The following is a 21,755-nucleotide window of genomic DNA, read 5'->3' as shown; positions in this document are numbered from 1 at the left end:
AATTAAAAGGAAAAATTAGAATTGCTTTTAGTGCCAGTGGGCACATTGCTCATGCCAATGAATGGCCTTTGGAGGTGAAAAGGCTTTAAGGCGGTTTTCGACTGGCAACCATGAGGCAATGCGGTATGCCACCTGATAGATCAACTAAGGTTGCAAGAAGTCATTGGATGAATCTGCAGGAAGCCTATGCCTTACAGTAAATGTATAATAATAGTGAAATAGTACAAGGATAGTAATAGTTTGATTTTCTAAATCTTGGTTCAAACCTTTGGATAATTGAAACATATTAAAGATGCCATCATTTCTCTTCTAGATTACAAAACATTGGTTTTGCACCTTCCGGGGCATTCTCTGTAATCCATGGATGCTGTAAAATTTGTGTCAATGGCAGTCTTTGTTCAGGATTTATAACAAGAAGTTTACCCATTAAATCTTTTGCTTTTTTCGATATAAAATCTGGATATTTAATTATAACATATCTAATTTTTCTATAAGTTTGATGAGAGTCTTTGGCTTCAAATGGCGGTAAACCCACAAGAAGCTCATAGCATAGCACACCCATGCTCCATATATCAACTGTGTAGTTATGAGGTTTACCTTCTATCATTTCCGGTGACAGATAATCCAGAGTACCACAGAGAGTCATTCGTCTGGAAGATGGTGAATGTACCGACCAACCAAAGTCAGCAATTTTAAGTTCATAGTTATGGCCAATAAGTAAATTCTCAGGTTTAATGTCGCGGTGTATAATTTTTTTTGAGTGACAATATATCAAAGCTTTTGCTAAATCTCTGATGTATATAGCTGCGGTTCTCTCGTCAAGTCTCTCATGATCTTTTAGCAGCTTATACAAAGCGCCATGCTTCGCGTATTCCAATATTAAATATATTCTTTTTTCATCATGGAAGTAGCCGTACATACGCAAAATGTTAGGATGACGAAGACGGCACTGTATTTCTACCTCTCGACGCACTTGATGTTCAATCTCAGAGTCCACGATTTGACTTTTAAAAAGCACTTTTAATGCTACTACGTAATGCGATTCTTTTTCACGAGCTAAATAAACATTTCCAAATTTACCTTTACCGAGCGGTCTCCCTAAATCGAAGTCGGACAGCGACCACGCTTTTTTCTTGTCATCCTTTTTAAGTTCACATTTACCGGGTTCTTTCTCTTTGTTATTGATATTCTGATGCACACGACCGAGTGGCAATGCAGGAATTTTAAAATCAGTTGCAGTTTTCTTTGTGTTTGTCGGACAGGTGCTAATTTGTCCTGAGTTAGGTGGACAATTTTCTTTACACTCAGACTTTTGGGCGTTCATAGTCAAATCAACAAGTGTCTGCAAGAAGTAACTCTATAACACGATTTAAACATCAATATGGGTAAAACAAAGTTTTGAAGTAGTTTTGAAATTGAATGTCGAATAACGTATTTTACTAATGCCAAATTGAACAGACTTGCCAACCGCCAAAATGTTTTCCTTATCAATTTGAAATGAATAAAAAAATCGAACTAATCGACAAAACCAAAATTTAAAAAACAAGATAATTACTCAACAATATATAAATATAATAAATATGCGACAAACGTGCGAATACTATTTTTAAGTAAATTGTAATTTTTAAGACTTCTTAACAAGCTGCTTCTTAGCAACTGTGATTTACACGAACATATAGTATAATAAAATTTTTAGAATTCTTGTATAATAAACTTTTTTTATTTTACATAACTTTTAAACTTTAATTCGCACTTGTTTTATACCTAATGGTTTTGAGCTTTTTATTCATATGCTTACTTTCAAATTTAATAAAAAAAAAATATTTTATACTCAACAGACAGTTGATCGTAAACATAAATGTAACATTTATTCCTTATAATCCAACACCTGACAATCCATTGCCAATTTTCCAGTAACGCAGGTAGCATTAATTGTAAAACTTTCTGTCATTTTTCGTTAAATAATAATCAGCCTAAAACGCGCCAATTCGTAAAATAAAAAGGACTTAACATTGCAAAGAACAGATTTAAATCATATTTTTTGAATAGATACCATTTAATATGAGAATGCGATGAAATTATGTGAAAAGCGAAGCTGTATCCACTACATACTGCTACGCAATATGACGAATATTTATATATTATATAGATAATATTATCAGTTAAATTTCTAAAATTAATGGTTTTTATTTCATATCTTAGCTACAGTTTTCTGTATTCTATGGTTTACAACAGCTGACAATCGCCAGCTGATTTCTTCCGTCAAGTCGGGGTAGATAACCTACGAATATATAGGTGAAACTTAAATATTTATACCATTACTTTTTAATTTTAATTAAATTTTCACTGTTTTGTTAATTAGAATTTACTAGGAGTATTTATATGTATTTAGTTTAATTATATCCGACACAACATTGTGCACCTAGTGTTTTGTATGTTTATTCGTAACCTAAAACTTAAGTCTTAAAAAAACAAACATCCATTTCTGATATTCTGATTTATACTTTTTTTTAAAAAACAAGCGTATTATGGTTACAGTTAAAAAAATACTATATGAATATTTTAAACAGCAGGAACTTCGAGCCTAGTGTTGATTTATATGTATGTTGTTAAAAATTAAATATAAACAAATTCAGAATATGTGTAAATATTACACATGTATGAGAAAAATTAAGAAGAAATAAATAAAGTGCGAATAGATTAAATGACTATAGTCAGCTTAGCTGTCTTTGGTTATTTATTTATTGATTGAATGTTACAATGGATAATGATTTTTTTTAATTCATTCACTTCCAACATACTTTTTCTTTTAATTACTATATTATATTTACTGTAATAAAGATTAGGGTACTTATATGTCATAGCAAAAACATTGCTCTAAGTTTTTACAAAATACTAGTACTGATAACTCCTTTAAAAAAATCTTTATTATTTAGATCATCCGACAATATTGAATGAAAAGCATTTCTATTTTTGTTCCTTTAATATCTATGTTTTTAGTTTTATCTGTTCCTTTATTTACATATATGTCTTCTGTTGTGATTGTTGTGTTGGTTAAAAGATTATTAATATTACATAACTGTAGAATATTGATTAATATAGTCTATATACTATATTAAAGTACTTTTCAACCTTTTGATTGCCATGCCTCAATTTAGCCTTTCTAAAATTCTTATGTCCTCCTGTGTAACAGACATATTTTTATATTAAAGCGATGGGTAAAATTTGTGTCCAGTCCATTTTCAAATTGACCCCCTTAAAAAGCTAATTGCTACCATGTGAGGCATGGAACATGTGTTGGGAAACACTGTTCTATACTATACATTAGGCAGGTCATGTAATTATTTCGTTAAAAATATTAATCTTTTATTAATAATAGGTTTTAACTATCATATATACATACAAAGTTGTATAAAGAGTATATCCATTAAGTAGAATTATCAATTATGTTTAAAAAAGTTTAATATATTAAATCAAATACTAGGTACTTACATTACAAAGTTTTAACAAATACATTGTTTGTGGCAAAATTAATTTTTAATTTCATTTTCAGGGAACACTGGAGATTTTAGTAAATAGAGAAAATGTCTGATGATGCAGAACAACAGACTGAGGAAATTGAAGTCTTGAAGTCAATATATGAAGGTGATGATAATTTTAAACAAGTTGATGCAACTACCTACCAGTACAAGGTATGACATTTTTATTTACGATCTGTCTATTTCAGGTAAAGCAATAAAACATTTGTCCCTTTTTAAATTAAAAATTTTACCACTAGTCTCTAGGAAAAATGTATATGTTTCTACATGGATACATATTTTATTATACCAAAATTGAAGTATTCACTTCAGTATAAATTGAAATTTAAAAAAAGATATCTTTCTGATTAATGTGATAAAATATTTTCATAGATTTTTCATTGTCATTATCATCATTTTCATAGATGCCCACAACAAGGTATAAGCCTCCCCCAAAGATAAAGAAAGGTAATATATATACCTTAATCACTATACATAATTACCACGTATTAAAATTTTTCTCTATCTGTGTGTTTGTTCTGGCTAATCTCTAGTATGTCTGGACTAGTTTTGTCGGTACTTGTGTGCAGGTAGCCAATGTAATAAAGAGTAACTTTAATGAAAAAAATAAATAAATGAAATAATCTTTTTTGCCTACACACAAAATTACAGGCACAGCTAATTAATATTAAATTTCAACAAAACATGTTAAAGTCTGTCAATTGAATTCCAATGTCAAGTGCTTTAAGAATGTTTTGGAAATGTTAATATATGAAATGATTTCAATTTCAGTATACGGAGGGGGAAAAATCTTTTATTTTAGAAATTAAATGGGGACCTACCTATCCAACCGAGAAGCCGAAATGTAATTTAGAGATCTTCTATAATCAACATCTGTGAGTATAAGTTACAAGCTTTTTATAAAGTAAAAATTTAAAACCTTAAAGAGTCACAGATAATAAATTAACAGTATGTTAATTTTTTTTATTTTGTTGAATATAACACAACGGGTGTAATATCTGTCATGATCATAATGTCAGACGATAGATGCCCACTGCAAGGTATAGGCTTCCCGAAAAGATCACCACAGCAATCTGTCTTATGTTACACCCTGTGATTACATTTTCAGTTCCATATAAGCATTTTCTACTTCTTAAAAGCTATAATTATATCTCTCTCACTCAGCTATGGTTGTCTGTTTCACACATTTGCCTTATGAAATTTTTCTATTTCAATAATATTTAAATTTCGAATACAGAACAAAAATATTGCTTGTCTTTTTTTCACAGTTTACCGTCGGTTAAAGCCAAGATCTTGGACATAGTGGATGCGGAAGCCGATCAATGGGTGGGATGTGCGATGACGTATACGCTGTTTGAGTGTCTGAAGGAGAAGGTGGCTGATATTCTGTCGGAGCAAACGGAGGAGGCTGTAGTAGCAAGGGTTGAGAAGATAGTCATCGAAGATCAGGTGAGCTGTGTATACTGGCGACGCCCAGATCACTACTACTCGATTTATATAGACGCTAGCTCGCATCATCGGTTCGTTTCGTCGCGATAACCGTGCGTCTCTTTCCCACACGCCGCTCACCAATCCGACGCGATACTAGCGCCACCACAGTATGTATTGTATGTCAAAGGTACAAGTAAATATAGGCCTTTGTTTATACCGATACTACCTTATTTGACAGACTTCTTCCGCAATCATACACGAATATATGGGATATTCTTAACAATACCATTACTTCTACAGTTGTAATTTTCATCACGAGAGATGTAAACTGACATTTTGCCACCATGTGAACGCATACTTACCTTGTTACTATGGTATATAGGTTGTGCATTTTTTGGAATTAACTAATATAGTACAATATTAAAATAGGCCATTGGTTGCGAACATTTTGTTTAGCGACATTTTAAAAAGTCTAGGTGGGAGTGTGAGTGATGTAATAAGAAATAGATACTGTGAAGTAAGGCAGATGAACAAAAGAAAATGTGAAGCATGAAAGAGAAGGAAAATAAAATAAATATCAAATATGAATAAATTATTAAACCTTTGTAAAACAAGTACATCTCTCACATGTAGGAGTTTGTCTATATAGATTCTATTGAAGCATCTCTTTGTCTTAAATATTAAATTAAATATTGCAATTTTATTTCAAAATACAAAAAAGACTCGTATTTTTACTAAGAACACAATGATACGTGGTGGGGAGAGTCCAGGTCTTAAAAAAAGAATTGACAAAAAACGCCAGATTATAATTTTATTTTCCTCATTATTCTAGACGGAAGCATCGAAGAAACCAGAGAAGAAGGAACAGCTAACGAAGGCGCAAAAGCGTCGAGCGTGGGACCGAGCGGAGATTGGCCGAGCTGGAGAGAAACCCCGCGGCTGGGACTGGGTGGACATTGTCAAGCACTTGTCTCAGGCCCCACACCATCCTACTTCATGACACTCGGAGACCTAGGCTCTAACGAATCTTCAAAGCCGGGAAATGAGAGAGAACCTTTACTGTTACAGTCCGTTTGCGTTAAGAATTCAGTGAATATTGATCATCAACTAAATAATAAACGTTGCAAGGTATAGGCCTTCCTCAAAAATCATTACAATGATATATCTTGAACTGCCTGGTTTCCAGGACTTCCCGACTGCTACATACTACATATTACAAGACATTTTAATCCCAGTGTATTTACACTGTTACAGTCAGTGTTTACATTTAAATTCAGTTTCCTTCTCTTTAATTAGTGAAATATTTAAATGTAAAACAACCAAAAATTGGGGGTTCACTTAAAAATAATAATTATCAGTGTTTCACATACTTTTTTGTGTCTTTCTAAAATTTTTATGCACATTCTATAGCTCTAAACACTATAGAAGCCGAAATGCGTTATTCGGTTGCGAACATATTGAACACATTGTTTAGTGAGATTTGAAAACGTCTAGGAGGAGGGAGAGTGAGGTATGTAATATCTCCGAAAGAAATAAAAAGAGTGATGCTGCGAAGAAAGGAAGATGAACAAAAGGAAACGTGAAGCATGAAAGAGAAGGAAAATAAAATAAATATTGAATATGAAATCATTATTAAATCCTTGTAAAACAATACCCTATCCCACATGCAGGGCTGAACGAGGGGTTCCAAAAAACGGTGGCTTTAAAAAAAAGCTGGGGTTCCCCGCGAGGAATGCCGTCTGCTTACTTCAAGACACCATACACCTGCTTGATATTTTGGTATCGTCAAGTGAAATTATACTTGATAATTATTTACCGGAATTAGTCAAGATTTAACTTTTTTTTTCGCATTTAAATAGGCCGGAGCGAAGAAGTTACACACGTTTCTTTTTACATATATATATATATGTCTGTGTGTATGTATGTTTAAGTGTGTATGTATGTTTAAGTGTGTAAATAATTTGCTCAGAGCTCATATTTTTAGGAACCATTTATTATTTTTGATTGGTTATATCAATGTACTAAGAAAAAGTATTTTTAAAATTTGGCTTTACTACATATTCAAATTAATTATTTGTTTACTGTCTATCTTTATAGACTTGTACTGGCATAAGGTATAAGAAAAAATAAATTACGTAACATATTTCAGAGTGATCAGATTATACAGTTGATTCGAAATAGTTGTAAATTCTTTATGCTGATTAATGACCAATACATACAATCATCCTGTATATTACATTTCCAATAGCGTGATATTGTGGGCAGGCAAGAACTGTCATGAGGAATAATGGGAAAAAAATCTTGTCAAATTGTTTTAATCATTGCCTTCGTATGCCTTTGACTGGTCACTGTGAACGCAACTTTACAAATAGGCATAAGCCGGCTAGCATTAAGGATTTTCCATTAACGCAAACGGACTGTAAAATAATTTGTTTTTATTTTTACATAGAGCTTTACATACTGGATTATACCATGCTTTGAATATTATATATGAATACTAGTGACTGCGATTTATTATTGATTATTGCATGTATTACTTATTGATTAAATATAAAATGATTGTCTTATACAGGGTGGGCTATTTAGTTGAGTGTGTAAAAAAAAACATAGGAATAAAACTTCAAGGCCCAGGAAAAAGTGTATTAAACATGCAATTTTTTTTTAATTTATTTTACATACATCACTCGTGGGAGAGTGGACATTTCTTCATGCATGTATTTGAAATGCGCAATGCGCTCTTGAGGTGCGATAGGAGACTGACACTTGCGGTCGTAGTTCGCTGGTTCGATTCTCAATATATCTAATTTATAAAATTCTCGTGTCACGGTGTTCGAACTTGAACTCCTCCGAAACGGCTTGACCGATTTTTACCAAATTTTACATGCGTATTCAGTATGTCTGAGAATCGGCTACTATCTATTTTCTATACCCCTAAGTGATATAGGTTGTTCACACTTAAAAATTTTTTTTTATTTTTTTAACGAAATTTTTTGTTTTTATTTTTTTATGATACAGCATACAAGAATACATACAACCATAAATTTTCACCCCTCTACGATCAACCCTTATTTTTTATTTGTAAATTAAAATATCAATTTTTTTTTGCAAAACAACGTTTGCGGGATCAGCTAGTATTCTTATATAATTTACATTGCAATAAGTATCAATAAACAGCGTCTTCTGTACACCATAGTACCACACTGTGATCACCAACTCGTCTGCGTGGCGATTATATATCCCGCTATAGATATCATTGGGGAAGGTATATGCCTTGTTGCATGCGCTTAACCCATTGAGGCACGGAATTTTAGAAAATAAAAATACCCATGTTGCACAGAAATTTTATTTCGTTCTAAATTTAACAAAATTAATACAATACAAATACAATGATATAAAAAAAATAATTCTGTTATTAACTACAAAAAATTTTTGGTTTCAACACTTGATGAACCTGTCATATATATCCAGCGCAATCTTGTATATTTTTAACAATTGCTAATGGTGTTGCTAATATCTTTAAATAGTAAAATTTAGAAAAAAATGTATGAGCGCGCAAATATCCCAGTATTTCCAGGTGCATCAATAAGATGGGACATTTTTAATACCAGCGTGCCCCAAAGGGTCGAGTTGCTGCAGAGAAAAAAATCCAGAGGTGTTAAATTTACACTCCATGGGGTCCGTAAAATTTATCTCAATGTAATATCATTATTTCACTAAAATTCGTTAAAATTGTTAAAGATGTACGGTATGTCATGATATATTGGAATAAGGTTGATGTTTTAGTGGAAAAAAATTTCTCCTCATATCTAGCCCACCCTGTATTTTGGTTACGCAATTCGAAATTCAGTATTTGGTTATATAAAAGCGTTATAATGAAGCCGATTTTTAATACATAGATAAATAATGTATCAAGTTATATAAATAAAGAAAAAAATCTAATGATTTGTTATAAAAAAGGCGTTGTGAACAACGCCAAGTAATCAAATCCGTGGTGCAATATACACGAGCATATATCTTGTACATTCGAATCTTCGCGGTATTTTAATTATGTTTATATTAATAAATTTTTTAATGGAATTAGGCGTTACCTTGCGGAAGTCCATCCTCACTAAGAAAAGGACCAATATTTAGCCACTTCCGCACATGTAGTGAGTCAAACAGGACTCTGTGTTTGGCACTAATCGGTGTAACATAACTCCTGAAGATGCCCCGTGGAGGGATGAAACACGTGTTGAGTCATTTGGCGGTGGCATTGTGTGATTCGCATTGTTTGTAGTATACGCATTTATCAGCGGGCTGGCGGGCGGTGCACTTTGTTGCACGACTACCACTGCATGTGCGGAAGTGGCTAAATAATGGTCCTTTTCTTACTTATATTAATAAAGTGATTATATTTGACACTGACTGCGAAACATATGCTTTCCACGATGATCGCCATGACGGCAAGTCATGTGTAGTCTGCATCAAGCGATTTCCTTGGGGTGTAACTATGTCATTGGTCTATCTAGTGGACTGATCCATCCATTACTTCAGTAGATCAATTTTTAGAACATCAGAAAGATTGGCATTTCGGATATCCTCATTTCTGAATTGATGTCTGGATGATCCCATCTTCTAAAGCCCATCGTAAACAACCACGTGTCTTATCTATATCATCATCTGTAACAACGGTCAAAGACATCATTTTCATATATTGTTGTATGTTTGTACAGTACCCGTCGATAAATTGCACATCGACATTTGGAAAGAGACAATCGGTTAATTTCGGTTTAGTAGAGCGTTATCTCTGTCGCACGAAATACAAACAGTCCGGTATCTATTAGGAGCTGTTACAACAAGTATCATTTGCTTCTTTTGATAATTATTTTTATTCTTTGTATAAAATCTTTTTCTTTCTTGAAGTGCCTCTCCAACTAGTGGAGGTTGGCTATCAGCTTCCTGCTCTCTTCCTTATTTTTGGTTCTGCGTAATAGCTCAGCAGCGCTGGCGATTCCGGTCCACTCTCTAATGTTACGAAGCCACGACTTCTTTCTCCTACCAACCTTCCTTTTACCAGCGATCTTTCCCATCATGATAAGTTGAAGAAGATTGTATCGTTGGTGTCGAAGAACGTGTCCCAAGTAAGCGATTTTCCTTCGTTTTACTGTGAGCATTAGTGCGCGTATATGGCCGATTCGTTTCAGAACTTCAACGTTAGTCACCTTCTGAGTCCAGCTTATGGAAAGCATGCGTCTATATGTCCACATTTCGAAAGCCTCTATACGCTTACGAAGGTCTTCCTTTATGGTCCAGGCCTCACATCCGTACAGTATAATGATGTTGATGCTGCGACTACATAGCACTTTCTTCATCGCGTTGAAAGCGCCACGTGCAATTTCAATTCGCGTCTTTATTTCTAAGTCGCTATTCCAATCTTAGTTAATCTTCGTTGGCTTAACGAAGATTGTATAAAATACACAAATTTTTATATAAGTGGTGGCTTTAGGTTGGGGTAAAATGAAATAAAAAACATGTTCACATTATGTTTACGTATTTATTTTGGAAAATTACAACCGTACATAATAAACACCATTATACTAACACTTCCATTTCACTATCTGTGCTCTCAAAGAGGTCAATATCACTAAATTAGTATATTATATAATCAGTGTTTATTATGCCCACTGTCTCTTTCCAAAGGACGATGTGCAATATCTATCGCCGGGTACTGTATATGTAATTATACATTTGTAGGATCTATTTATTTACATTTTAGAAGTTATGGAATACTCTTAAAAATTCTGTGAACCTGGTGTTATATAGTACCATAGTTTTACTCCTAGCTGAATAGATACATTTGTAAGAATTTTTGTAACATCTATAAAATTTCTTTTGATTGTATTTCTTTGTATTGTAGCGATAATAAGTTATTATGATCCGTGTATTATAAATCGGCCTTAAATTATATTTGATTCTTTAACAAATGTACTGTATTCTTGCATTAGAGATTTTGAATAACTCTAAATATATATATAGTTCTTCCAAAAAATATTTATATATATCCGCTTTACCAATATTGTTACTCCGATGATCCGATCTGTTTATACATTTATATATAATATACAAAAGACTGTTGACATATTATACAATACATTCTGTTTTTCAAGTTTAATTATGTCGTGTATGTTAGGGGTGACCAAGCGTACGAGTTATTTTTCGATAATCAAATTTTTTATTATGGGTTAAAATTTTAAACGTGTTTGAGAACCACTCGTTTAGTCTATAGTCTCGAAAAGCGATGGTGTTGGCGATGGAATATTGTCTCTATGTGTTCATAATAAAATTCCGATCTCACTGTATTTGTGTTGTTATTTATATTTAACTTTGCCAGTGATTTCGTCCACGTGGAAATTAACAATTTTTTTTTAATTTCTGAAATAAAAGTAACCTAAGTTACTCCTTACAACAGTTACCTGCTAGTATAAGTCCTGTCAAAATCCGTCCAAACTTTTTCGATATTAGCCGCAGCAAAGAGACATAAAATTTTAAAAATGTATATTTTTATATGCACGGTCTCCTTGTATATAATATATATATATATATAAAACATATTTGTTTTTGTCTATTGTATCATGTAAAGTTTTTGCTGTTAGTCTTGCGGCTTTTACAGTTTCATCGGAAACGAGTTCACGGAACGGAAGGGTCCGTGATATAAAACATAGCTTTACTATTGTAATAAATGATAGTGCAGACGGAACACCAACACGTCTGCACGCGGCCACGATCGGTGCGCGAGTGTCGTAGTCGGGTTGCGCATACACTACGATAACAAACAGACTCCTTTGTATAGATAATTATTTATTTATATATTAATTCGCATAAATTCTGCAATTGTCTTTAATTGATAAATTTGTTTAGTCACTTCTGTGTTAGGAATATCTGTGTTTTAGAAATCTTGGTTTTCGTCAGTAAAATTTTAACCAAATAAGGCTAGATATAATAAGCGTGTGTGTATATATATATAAATATGTAATTGTCTTGTAATAGTAACCTATCCAAAGGTTAAAGTGCGAATTATTCGATGTTACCTGGCGCCTATGCCTTCAAAACCCATAGCTCAAAAATAATGTATTTCGGTTTTGTCGTTAAATAATCTACTGAACCTATAAGATCATAGATAATGTATGAAATGAGATTGTATGATCTTGTGTTAAGGTAAGAAGTCTGTCTGCCTTGTGATTGGCCGACAGTTTTTATTGGTTGAATATAGTTTTGATACTTTTTAGAATCGGTATAAATATGGGATAAGTTTGATCTATTCATCAAACTTAGCCCACACTTCTACTTTCGGCTTCGTGTTATCATTACATGCAAGATCTACTGGCTCCAGGAAAAAACTCATATAACCCTAAACCCTTCCTTTACCGCAGTCCGTTCCGTCAAAGTGACGCTACTGAACCGTGCATATGCGCCGCGAAGTGTGCATTTTGCATGGCGGTAAGCCTATGTTCGAATTTTCTCATTTGTGTTACATATTTAAATACTTTACTGATATAATAATTCAATATAAAAGTTAGGATAATTCTTAGAAATTTATTTGGCTGTGATAAATCTTAAAACAGGGATCTACACATAAGCCCACATTACAAGGTGGATGCCGACTAACTCCGGCGCTGGTAACGAAAGGGTTAAAATAACTTAGCTTGAGGTTTTCCTCGAGTGCCTTAGATGGATCCTTTACTTTATTTCATCGGATTGCCATAGATTTTAAAACGTAACATGTATCCGTATAAAGTTATGGCTGCGATAGCTGTAATAAGTAACTTTCTCCTGAAAAAAAAATATAAACCTGGCTGAATGCTTCGTGTGCATAAAAAAGTATAACTGTCAAAAGATGACGCTGTCAAATTATGACAGTTAAACATTATTTAAAGTTTTCTAAATAAATATACATCATGATATATACAAAGCCAGAGTATTATACCCCGGCGGAGGTGGCCGTGCATAACATGGCCAACGACTGCTGGGTGTCCCTTAACGGTAAGGTGTTAGACCTGACTTCATGGATGGAGGAGCAACTCAAGTTCTGTAAGTGCACCAAGAAGTGCACGTGTGCCATCAAGAATTGGTACTGTGACGACGACTGTATGGAGTATTGCAAATGTTTCAAACAGGGCTTCACGTATTGTGACTTCAAAAGGGTAAGTTACCACATTTTTTTTTATTAATTCTAATTTGTATCGCTAGTGTTTTTTTTTAAATTGTAAGTTTTACACAATTACATTTTAGTTGGTACATTAATTTATTTCAAGTCGCTGCCCAAGCGCTACAGACCGTTAAATGCCTTGAGATTTAGGACAATGAGCCGGGCCAATTCATCAAAAGATTCTGCAGTGTATTTTTTCTTGAGAAGGTCCGATAAGTTAATCGGAGGTATATTAAGGTTTTCACATAAGGTCACGTGGTTACGTCTTTTGGATTCGAATCGGGAGCAGTGTCTGAGTAAGTGATGAAAAATCTGTACTTTGGATTTATCACATGGGCAAGTCTCATTATCGATTATGTAGAGTATTATGTAGAGTGCATTGCAGCAGTGCTCTTTGCCGCCAAGTCGGCTGCCTCATTACCGAGGACGCCTTTGTGGCTTTTGACCCAGGTAAAGTGTAATGTAGCTGATGCGCGTGCGTGTATCAGAGTTGCTTCTATTCTGTAATGTGGCGATGGCCGATTGTGAGTCCGTGTGAATAATTGTGTATGTGTTCGGGTGTGTTGAACTTGCCCACGAGCAGGCTTTCAAAATGCCGAGGAGCTCGGCTTGTTAGCATATTACCGTCAATTAATGTACAGTACTCGGCTATAAATATTGCTCATCGAATTTTGGAAAGAGACAACACTATTTTTGTCTCATACTACCTACGTATTCGAGCGACAGAGATAACGCTCTACGAAGCCGAAATTAGCCGATTGACTCTTTCCAAAGGTCGATGTGCAATATTTATCGCCGGGTATTGTATAGTTTCAGAAGTAATAAGGTAATGATAATATAGTTGTTAATAGTTTTGAAGATTCTGATATCTAACTGATAGTTCTCCGTGTAGCCCTTGTCAACGCAAATTAGCTATTGCCGGTTTGAATGTCACATCGATAAAAATCGCATTGTTACCTCTTATAGGGTTTCTGATATTTCCTCTTCAATTTACGTTTTCTTTTGCCGATGTACCAATTTTCATTCCATCTTTCCCGTTTGCGATGTTTTCTCCGGGAATTGGCGAATTTTTTGAAACATAACTAACTCACATAAAAATCTATGTCAACTTTTGCCCACAGAAATGTAATTTTTTCTATTTATTTTTGCACTGTTCCGATACGTTAGCATGGGTGCTGCGCGCGACTTTTCAACGTAACATATTTCATAGTGATAAGTTATACAGGGTGATTGGAAATAGGTGTAAAAGTTTTATATTTTACTGATAAATGAGTTAGTAACACGGCCCGGTATTAGCTGAGTAAGGGTTTCTGTTGCGGGTAATACATAATGCCTTTCTAAGTAAGAAAAGGACCAATATTTAGCCACTTCCGCACCGCACTTTGGCTAAATATTGGTCCTTTTCTTACTTAGGATGGACTTCCGCGAGGTAACGCCTGATTCCATTAAATATTTAATGCCTTTCTAGTTCTGATATTTTTGTTTCTGGGAAAATTTTCTGGATATTCAAGATAGCAGAGGATGGCCTGGGCTATGAGGGATTCCTATCCGCAGGAACCCTATCGACGATCGACATTTGCGCTGTGAGAAGGATTCCCGTATTTCCATTAGAAACTTTTTTTATTCCAGCCAGTCTCTCGCGTTCTGCTATTTAAATCTATTTAAGAAATCTTGCTAATTTTTTACGGTCAAATTTGTGATAGATGTAAATATTTGCAGTTAGCTATGACAGTGCTAGCGTATGCCGGAAAGGACATCAGTCACTGGTTCAAAGGTGATGACTGGGTGATGTATTTCCATCCCATAGTCCGCTCCAATATCCCGTTCAAGCGCCACGGTCACGGCTTCAGGGAGCCGGTGGTACCTTCCACTCGGTGGAGGCCCATAACCAAGCCCTGGTGGCTGGACGAAAGCATCGTGCTGGGAAAACTAACAGCAAGGACAAGACCCATACGGATCACCAATACTTTAACAAGTGAGATTAATTGAAATGTCTATTTAATGCAACAATTTTAACAAAATTGTAAGTTTAATATTTATATTCTTAAAAAATATTAAAATGCTAATAAAATGCCGCAACACATTATTAGGCTACCATTAAAACGCATCTTAAAAATGTGATGTCGCCTGATTATTTTAATTTCATTTAGGATATATCTGACAAAGTGTATATGTATATATCTGTGTTAAACTTTATTAAAAGATGTGTTGTTGTCAAGTTTCTTCCTGCTTCTGTTTCACAACTATGACACGTTGCGAAGCAGAGTAGAGTCAAAAATAAATTGATAATAAGTTGACGATCAATAAGAGTTCTGTTAAAAGTTTCTATTTTGAATAAATATATTTTATCTTTATATTCATATCGACGATTGCCGAAACTACAAAATTTCGTTCAATATCTCTCAGTGCCTAAAGACGAAAGTCTACGACCGATGTGTGTTTTTTCTTTTCGGCCCTTTGAATTTTGCTAATTTTTTCATTATTTACATTTATTTCTTCTTGTATGCGTCATATTATTTAGCACTCTTTCTTCTTTTATACGTCTCAAAATCTGTCATTCTTGTTATTCTTTCTTTACTTTACATAGTTTTCCAATCATCCTTTATATCATTCCTTATATCTTATGTCTAGACCATGGTTGCACAGACTTATTAAGATTAGGGACCACTCGGGCAAATTATGAACTGATGGCGGGCCGGCCGCCAAAAGTATAGGTAATTAAAGACAATAAAGAATTGATTATAATTTATTAAAATTATTCTGGAATAGAATTCAATATTTTTCGAATGTACGAGAGTATTATTTTTGCTGTCGGCGGGCCACCAATATTCGACCGGCGGGCCGCGGTCTGTGCATCCATGGTCTAGACCAATGTGTTTTACAAGTGATGACTTATGGCTTCTAAACGTGGTCTCTTACCCTGGGTCTCACAAACTCACAGTCATTCAATGACCATTGGGCTGTGCTTCGGATTTGTCTTGAAGATCGAATCAGGAATGAGATCCATGAACAAACGTATCCCAGGGAATAGGCAAGTTGAAGTGACAGTGACCAGGCCACTTGGCCCGTAGAACGATGGCTTTAAGGTAGAAAAAACCTATAGACCGTTAAGCGCAGCGTCAAAGATCTACCCACAAGGTGGACAGACGACTTTAAGGTTGTAGAACCTATGGGCAATCTATGGAGGAGGCCCAACAGTGGATGTCTTACAGCTGAAACGATGATGACAAATACTGTGCCATGTTATTCTATTCTATTGTTTCTGAAGATGTTAATGCTGTTAGCACTAAGGCTTTTACAGCTTCTTCGGTACTGAGTTCACGGAGCGGTAGGGTCCGTGAACTAGATTTAAACTAGAAACTTAAAGCTGGGGAGGCGCCTACCAGTTGCACGGGGACGCTTGCACGTTGTTAAGGCTCTTCGCGGTAGAGCTTTGACGGGATACACACCCCGTGTTGCTGGAGTGTGCTTGCGGGTTAGAACGGCAGCGTAGACCACAGGCGAACTGAAGAGGGATCCGGATCCAACTACGGTTCGCCCACGCTGTTCGCGGTTAGGGGGCGGGCGGCCGCTCACTAAAAACAGGTGTTGTGGCGTAGTTGATGTAGATGTTTTGTTTTGTTATGTAGAACGCGACAACCTGTGTAAAGTATTGCAGGTGCAGTGGTTGTTGATACCGTGCCATGTGAGACGCACCCAAACATACTAAAGTACATTCACATGTACAAATAAATACACGAACATATTATTATTCAAATATAAATCCACAGCATGTGAACAAACTAGAAATTATGTGTAATCATAAAACTGTAACTTAAATATACTCACGTTCTAAGGACGGTAAAACTAATAAAATTAATGAGCCAGCGATGACGTCTTATTTAGAGTCGATTAGATATTAATTTTGGTCACTTTGCTAAAAATATCATTTTAAATATTACCGCAACACGATACATGTATTATATATTTGTATTAAGAAAATAATGACTTAACATTAACTTAGCCACGCGTTTTCGCCTATTAGGTCATAGTAAATTAGAAAGCCGTGTTCACATCGAGCAAATGAGGTAAACGCTTTACATAGTACAGACTTGTCTTTCGTTGGTTTAAAAAATAATGCTTCATCTATTAGTGAATTATCTATACTTTTAAATATTTATATGCTTAGTTGCGTGTATGTTATTATATATATATTTACGTATATATACATATTTTATTCATATTTTAAGATATCGGCTTCCGGGTTTGTGCGTGAGCTGTCTTTAGAAAAACATTAAATGTGAAATGTTTTGAAGCGAAATTGATAAATATATTTCCGAAACAGCTAATTGGAAGGTTTGCTTTTGACGTTTGCGATATTATTTAAAAAATGTCTTTAATTTTATCAAAACTTTGGTACGAAATCTGTTTAGTTTTAAATTTTAATTTTAGGTTATATATATTTTTCTTTCATGTCAGTATGAACTACAGATTATAAATATCACGACTTAATACCATCGGAACGGAATGTGTTTTTTAATCTGTAAGGATTAGGTGCAGGAAATGTCATATTAACAGTATTCATAATTTTATAGGATTATAGTATTGGATGGAAGATACATTTCCATTAAAAAACGAAAATAAACGGCGTCTTTAAGACATCATTTATTTTTTAAAAAAAAAAACTTAGTTTAAAAATATAATAGTATATAACATAGTTTAAAAGTTATAAAATTTGTTTATTATAAATAGTAACAATGCTAAATTGTTGTTAACAAATTTGGTTGTGAAATTTAAAATTAAAAATTAAATATTTTTGAATTAAATTTTTGGTCATTAAATTATTTATATAGCTATAAAAAGGCTTACGGCAAGTTATTCTCGCTTCGGAATTGACAATTTTACAATAAATTGTTTTTTTTTTATGTTAAAGGTTCAACAGTTACGCTAGAGGTTTGCTCCGAGGAGACGATATATCAGATCATGATGCGGTATATGCCTCACAACACTCATCTACATTCATACACGTGGCGCCATCTAGGAAAGACCCTCGACTACAATTGTTCACTAGAACAGAACAAAGTGTACGACGAACGTGATTGCTTTAATGATCTGGCGCTGCCTGAAAACATTTACGTACCTGATCTCTTGTTGTATTACAACGACGATCTCACAGAGGACATGATTGCAGAGGGTAATTATTTAATATACAAATAATACTTATTCAAATCCGCTAATTGTAAGAAAATTATCACGTGACTTTCAAAAGCTACATCGGTGTGAATCAAAGACATGTGCTCGACTTTCTGCATGATTTTACGATTATAATCCAGAATAAAATGCCGTTCTCGTATAACGCGCTAACATGGACGAGTACAGAACGTTGAAAGGTTTTTATAAATCGAACGTTAAGAAAAAACTAGTAATTAATATGAAACTGAAAATATTATTTGGTGTACGTATGGAAAATCGCGTAAAAGAGAGTGCTACGACTTGTTATCTTAGACAATAGCTACAGACCAAATCTAGGTTCGGCGCCATCGGGCACTAATGGAATGGAATGATAAACGGGTATTATCATCAATTGACAGTCCAAGCTGAGGACCCCTCGTAGCGATCCTTGAGCTTAATCACTTCATGGAGCGTCCACCAGCTTGGAGGTTTCATAAGGAGCCTTCTAGTGTCCATGCCCTGACCCCTTTCATAGGAATCTGCGAATGCCATTTGGGCAGCAAAGCAAGTCAGGTAAAAAACTTGTAATACGAGATACATTAAATATCGAAAAATAAAAAGCGTTATAAAAGTACCGTTTTATGAGAAGTATTACTGTATTTATTATTTTTTATATTATTATACACTTAGGATAATTTGAAGAATACAAGAAGAAACTATTTTAATAGAAACTACAATCAAATTGAGGTCCTGTACAAAGTTCAATTGTTTATAATGTGATCATTTTCATTTCCACAGCTGGAAATAGACTTTATAGATTTCCAATAAGACTGGTTAGAGGACTCTGCATCCAGCGCCTTCGCACGACTTCACGTCACTCCTTCACACGCGGTACTTCAACACATGAACCGCATATAGTACATACGTGTTACATACAATAACATATATCCTAGTTATTACACCAAAGGAGTAAATAATATCCCGTAGACCTTAACACTATACACATTGCGAGTGGAGACCCTGCACGCGTTTATACTTCCGTCGTTTGCGGTCAATCTCCACTTCAAATCCTTGGAGAGCCAGCGACACTCTGTTCTGCGTGGCATGTGACCTGCCCATTCAATATTAATACATGATATTTAAGGAATTTTTTCACCAGTGTTGTGCCAAATCTATATACGAATAGGCATATCTATATATAAGGAGGCGCAAAAGTAATGTCACAATGTGAATGTGCCTTCATTATGTAGATGTATATATACATATATGTACATGTTTAATATAAAAAAAATGTTATCTATTGTACATTATAAATTTCAAAGCACAGTGACATTTGGCGCCATTTGTAAAAATTAAGACACGTTCACATTATGACATTACTTTTGCGCCACCTATTACAAAATTAGTATCTTATATATTTATATGTAGAATTCTTACATCTATTTATAATTTGTTTCAGATTCCAAAGAAGATGTATGTTATTGTCGCGCTATGGAATGCCGCGTGATGCCTGAGCGTTGTCTAACGTTTTGACGAGTGTTGGACGATTAAAAAAAAGTTTCATAAAATCTTTTTGGTTCTAAATTATAAATCATTTGTAGTCAACTGTGATATATGCAGAATGTTTGGATATAGGTAAATAAATTTTAAAAAGGTTAATATATAGCCCAACTGCTGTTAATTAATGTATGGTATATCCTTTTCAAAAATCTATGGTTATAGATATTTTAACAACGTAATTGAAAGATAAAACAATTTCAAATTTCGAATTAGTAAATATAACATTTAATTATTGTTTATTATCTGTCCCCGAAGACTGTACTGCCAGGAGTTAAGGGCCTGTCGAATTACAATTAAAAAAAAATTATTAATGTTACCTATTACAGAGTGATTACTTTATATAAAGTGATTAGAAACATGTGTAAAATCTTTTAAGCTTTTTGTTGACGAGATATAAATTTAACCTTTTAACGGTTTTTTATCAATCACCCTGTATATATTTTTGCTTGAATCAATTTGATAATGTAAACAATAGAAAGAGAATTTATACAGTAAGTACCTAAGAGCAGCTATAACGACTAACAAAGGCAATTAAAAAAGCCGGAACTGTTCGTTGATGAGTCTGTGGATGGATGATCGCGTGGCCACTGTACGTAGGAGATAAAAACTGGTGTTCAAGTACAAAGAACCTTTGCCGACACGCTCGGAAGCCTTCGTTAGGACTGATGCGGAAAATAAATGCATTAGGGATGCATTATAAATGCGTTGACAATGTTTTTACGTTTTTAGAGACTTTTCAAGTAGCGTTCGTCTCGTCTAATGATGTAGTGCGATTTCCTTGTTGGCCACTTTCTTCTCTCCTGTACATCTTCTTTTGATACTCAGCAAATTTCCATCTCTTTCTCACGTATGGTCTCTTTTTAATGAGTATTTTAAAACAAGATTAAACAAGTCAAGTTTAAAATGAAAATTACATTTTATACAACGTATATATATGTTTTAATATCGGAATGTAATAATAAATTTAATAAAACAGATTGAAAATAATATAGTTTTTAATTTATGGATTAAACTGGATCTACACTCGGAGATGATGAGAGGTGTCATAGAGACGTAATTTGTAATTTTATAGCATTTCTTAGATTTACCGCTCGGGTGTCGTGTATATTGCATTATGAAGGTGCTATTGACGGTTCTCGGGGCTGACGACCTGTCAAGCAGATTTCGGGATATCTAGCAATTTATCGGCGTTCACTTTTACCAGCCATTTATCTACCTATCTATCCAAATTTTGAATGATCACACCAATGTTACTTTGAAAGCCCATTTCGAAAATGAGCTGATATTTGGTCTTGTCAGATCTAAACTCTTCAGTAGAAACTCTAAGTAAGGTAAGGTATGGTAGGTATTTCAGAATGTCAGAAAAAACATGTCTTTAACAATAACATGTTTGTGGCAGCAGGTGATGATAAACACGGTGAGTGAAAGAGAAATCTTGCAACCTTTTTTTATTATAAAGGCCGTGCCTTTGTTTTTACAATAACATTTATTGTTTCCAAATTTCTTTTTGCTCATGTTTTTGCATGTTACAGTGTTTATTAAGGTTCTCAAACTATTTATTAACCTAAATCGTAAACTATTTGAAATTAAATTGAAGTCAATTTATAATTATGATAATTTTTTTTCAAAATCATTGGTGTCTTGTTTGTTACTAATGACCTCGTAACAATACGACCACTTTCTCATTCCTACTCCATATTGCTATCCTCAGGTTGTGCGTCAGTATCTGTACAGCGGGTTGTCGTATTCACCACATCGATGAATTTTACACACACGAGTTCCTGCGACATGATAAAACCTTGCTACTTGTAGATATGTATTTAACACTTTTTTAGTTATTTATCGGAAATTAAACATTTTACTGAACATTAAAAAATCAATATGTATAT

At 34.1% G+C, this 21,755-nt stretch overlaps 3 protein-coding genes across 3 annotated transcripts; 2 read left to right on the top strand and 1 right to left on the bottom strand.

Moving 5' to 3' along the window:
• Nucleotides 1–169: 169 nt before the first annotated feature.
• On the bottom strand, nucleotides 170–1,431 carry LOC137930333 (aurora kinase C-like). Its single transcript, XM_068773566.1, has one exon. It carries the CDS (start codon nucleotides 1,322–1,324, stop codon nucleotides 299–301), a length of 1,026 nt encoding a protein of 341 aa, XP_068629667.1. The 5' UTR covers nucleotides 1,325–1,431; the 3' UTR covers nucleotides 170–298.
• Nucleotides 1,432–2,245: 814 nt separating this feature from the next.
• LOC137930515 (RWD domain-containing protein 4) lies at nucleotides 2,246–6,842 on the top strand. The gene is made up of 5 exons (XM_068773790.1): nucleotides 2,246–2,295; nucleotides 3,554–3,692; nucleotides 4,311–4,414; nucleotides 4,808–4,988; nucleotides 5,803–6,842. Exons 2-5 carry the CDS (start codon nucleotides 3,585–3,587, stop codon nucleotides 5,968–5,970), a joined length of 561 nt encoding a protein of 186 aa, XP_068629891.1. The 5' UTR covers nucleotides 2,246–2,295; nucleotides 3,554–3,584; the 3' UTR covers nucleotides 5,971–6,842.
• A 6,062-nt stretch (nucleotides 6,843–12,904) lies between these two features.
• On the top strand, nucleotides 12,905–19,839 carry LOC137930301 (cytochrome b5 domain-containing protein 1). The gene is made up of 4 exons (XM_068773530.1): nucleotides 12,905–13,150; nucleotides 14,875–15,130; nucleotides 18,068–18,328; nucleotides 19,766–19,839. Exons 1-4 carry the CDS (start codon nucleotides 12,905–12,907, stop codon nucleotides 19,837–19,839), a joined length of 837 nt encoding a protein of 278 aa, XP_068629631.1.
• Nucleotides 19,840–21,755: the final 1,916 nt, after the last annotated feature.

Source organism: Battus philenor, unplaced genomic scaffold (assembly GCF_028537555.1).
Source record: "Battus philenor isolate CCGP_79_NKW_IND1 unplaced genomic scaffold, ilBatPhil1.0.hap1 SCAF_6, whole genome shotgun sequence".
Classification (NCBI taxonomy): domain Eukaryota; kingdom Metazoa; phylum Arthropoda; class Insecta; order Lepidoptera; family Papilionidae; genus Battus; species Battus philenor.
Note: the sequence above shows the minus strand (reverse complement) of the source record. Positions and strands in the feature narration are given on the sequence as shown.

Bases quoted from the DNA above. Each gene is read 5' to 3' on its own strand.
- LOC137930333 (XM_068773566.1), bottom strand. From the start codon at position 1,324: ATGAACGCCCAAAAGTCTGAGTGTAAAGAAAATTGTCCACCTAACTCA.
- LOC137930515 (XM_068773790.1), top strand. From the start codon at position 3,585: ATGTCTGATGATGCAGAACAACAGACTGAGGAAATTGAAGTCTTGAAG. The intron at 3,693-4,310 runs GTATGACATTTT...TTTCAATTTCAG, and splicing joins CAACTACCTACCAGTACAAG to TATACGGAGGGGGAAAAATC. The intron at 4,989-5,802 runs GTGAGCTGTGTA...TCATTATTCTAG, and splicing joins AGATAGTCATCGAAGATCAG to ACGGAAGCATCGAAGAAACC.
- LOC137930301 (XM_068773530.1), top strand. From the start codon at position 12,905: ATGATATATACAAAGCCAGAGTATTATACCCCGGCGGAGGTGGCCGTG. The intron at 15,131-18,067 runs GTGAGATTAATT...TTTATGTTAAAG, and splicing joins GATCACCAATACTTTAACAA to GTTCAACAGTTACGCTAGAG. The intron at 18,329-19,765 runs GTAATTATTTAA...AATTTGTTTCAG, and splicing joins AGAGGACATGATTGCAGAGG to ATTCCAAAGAAGATGTATGT.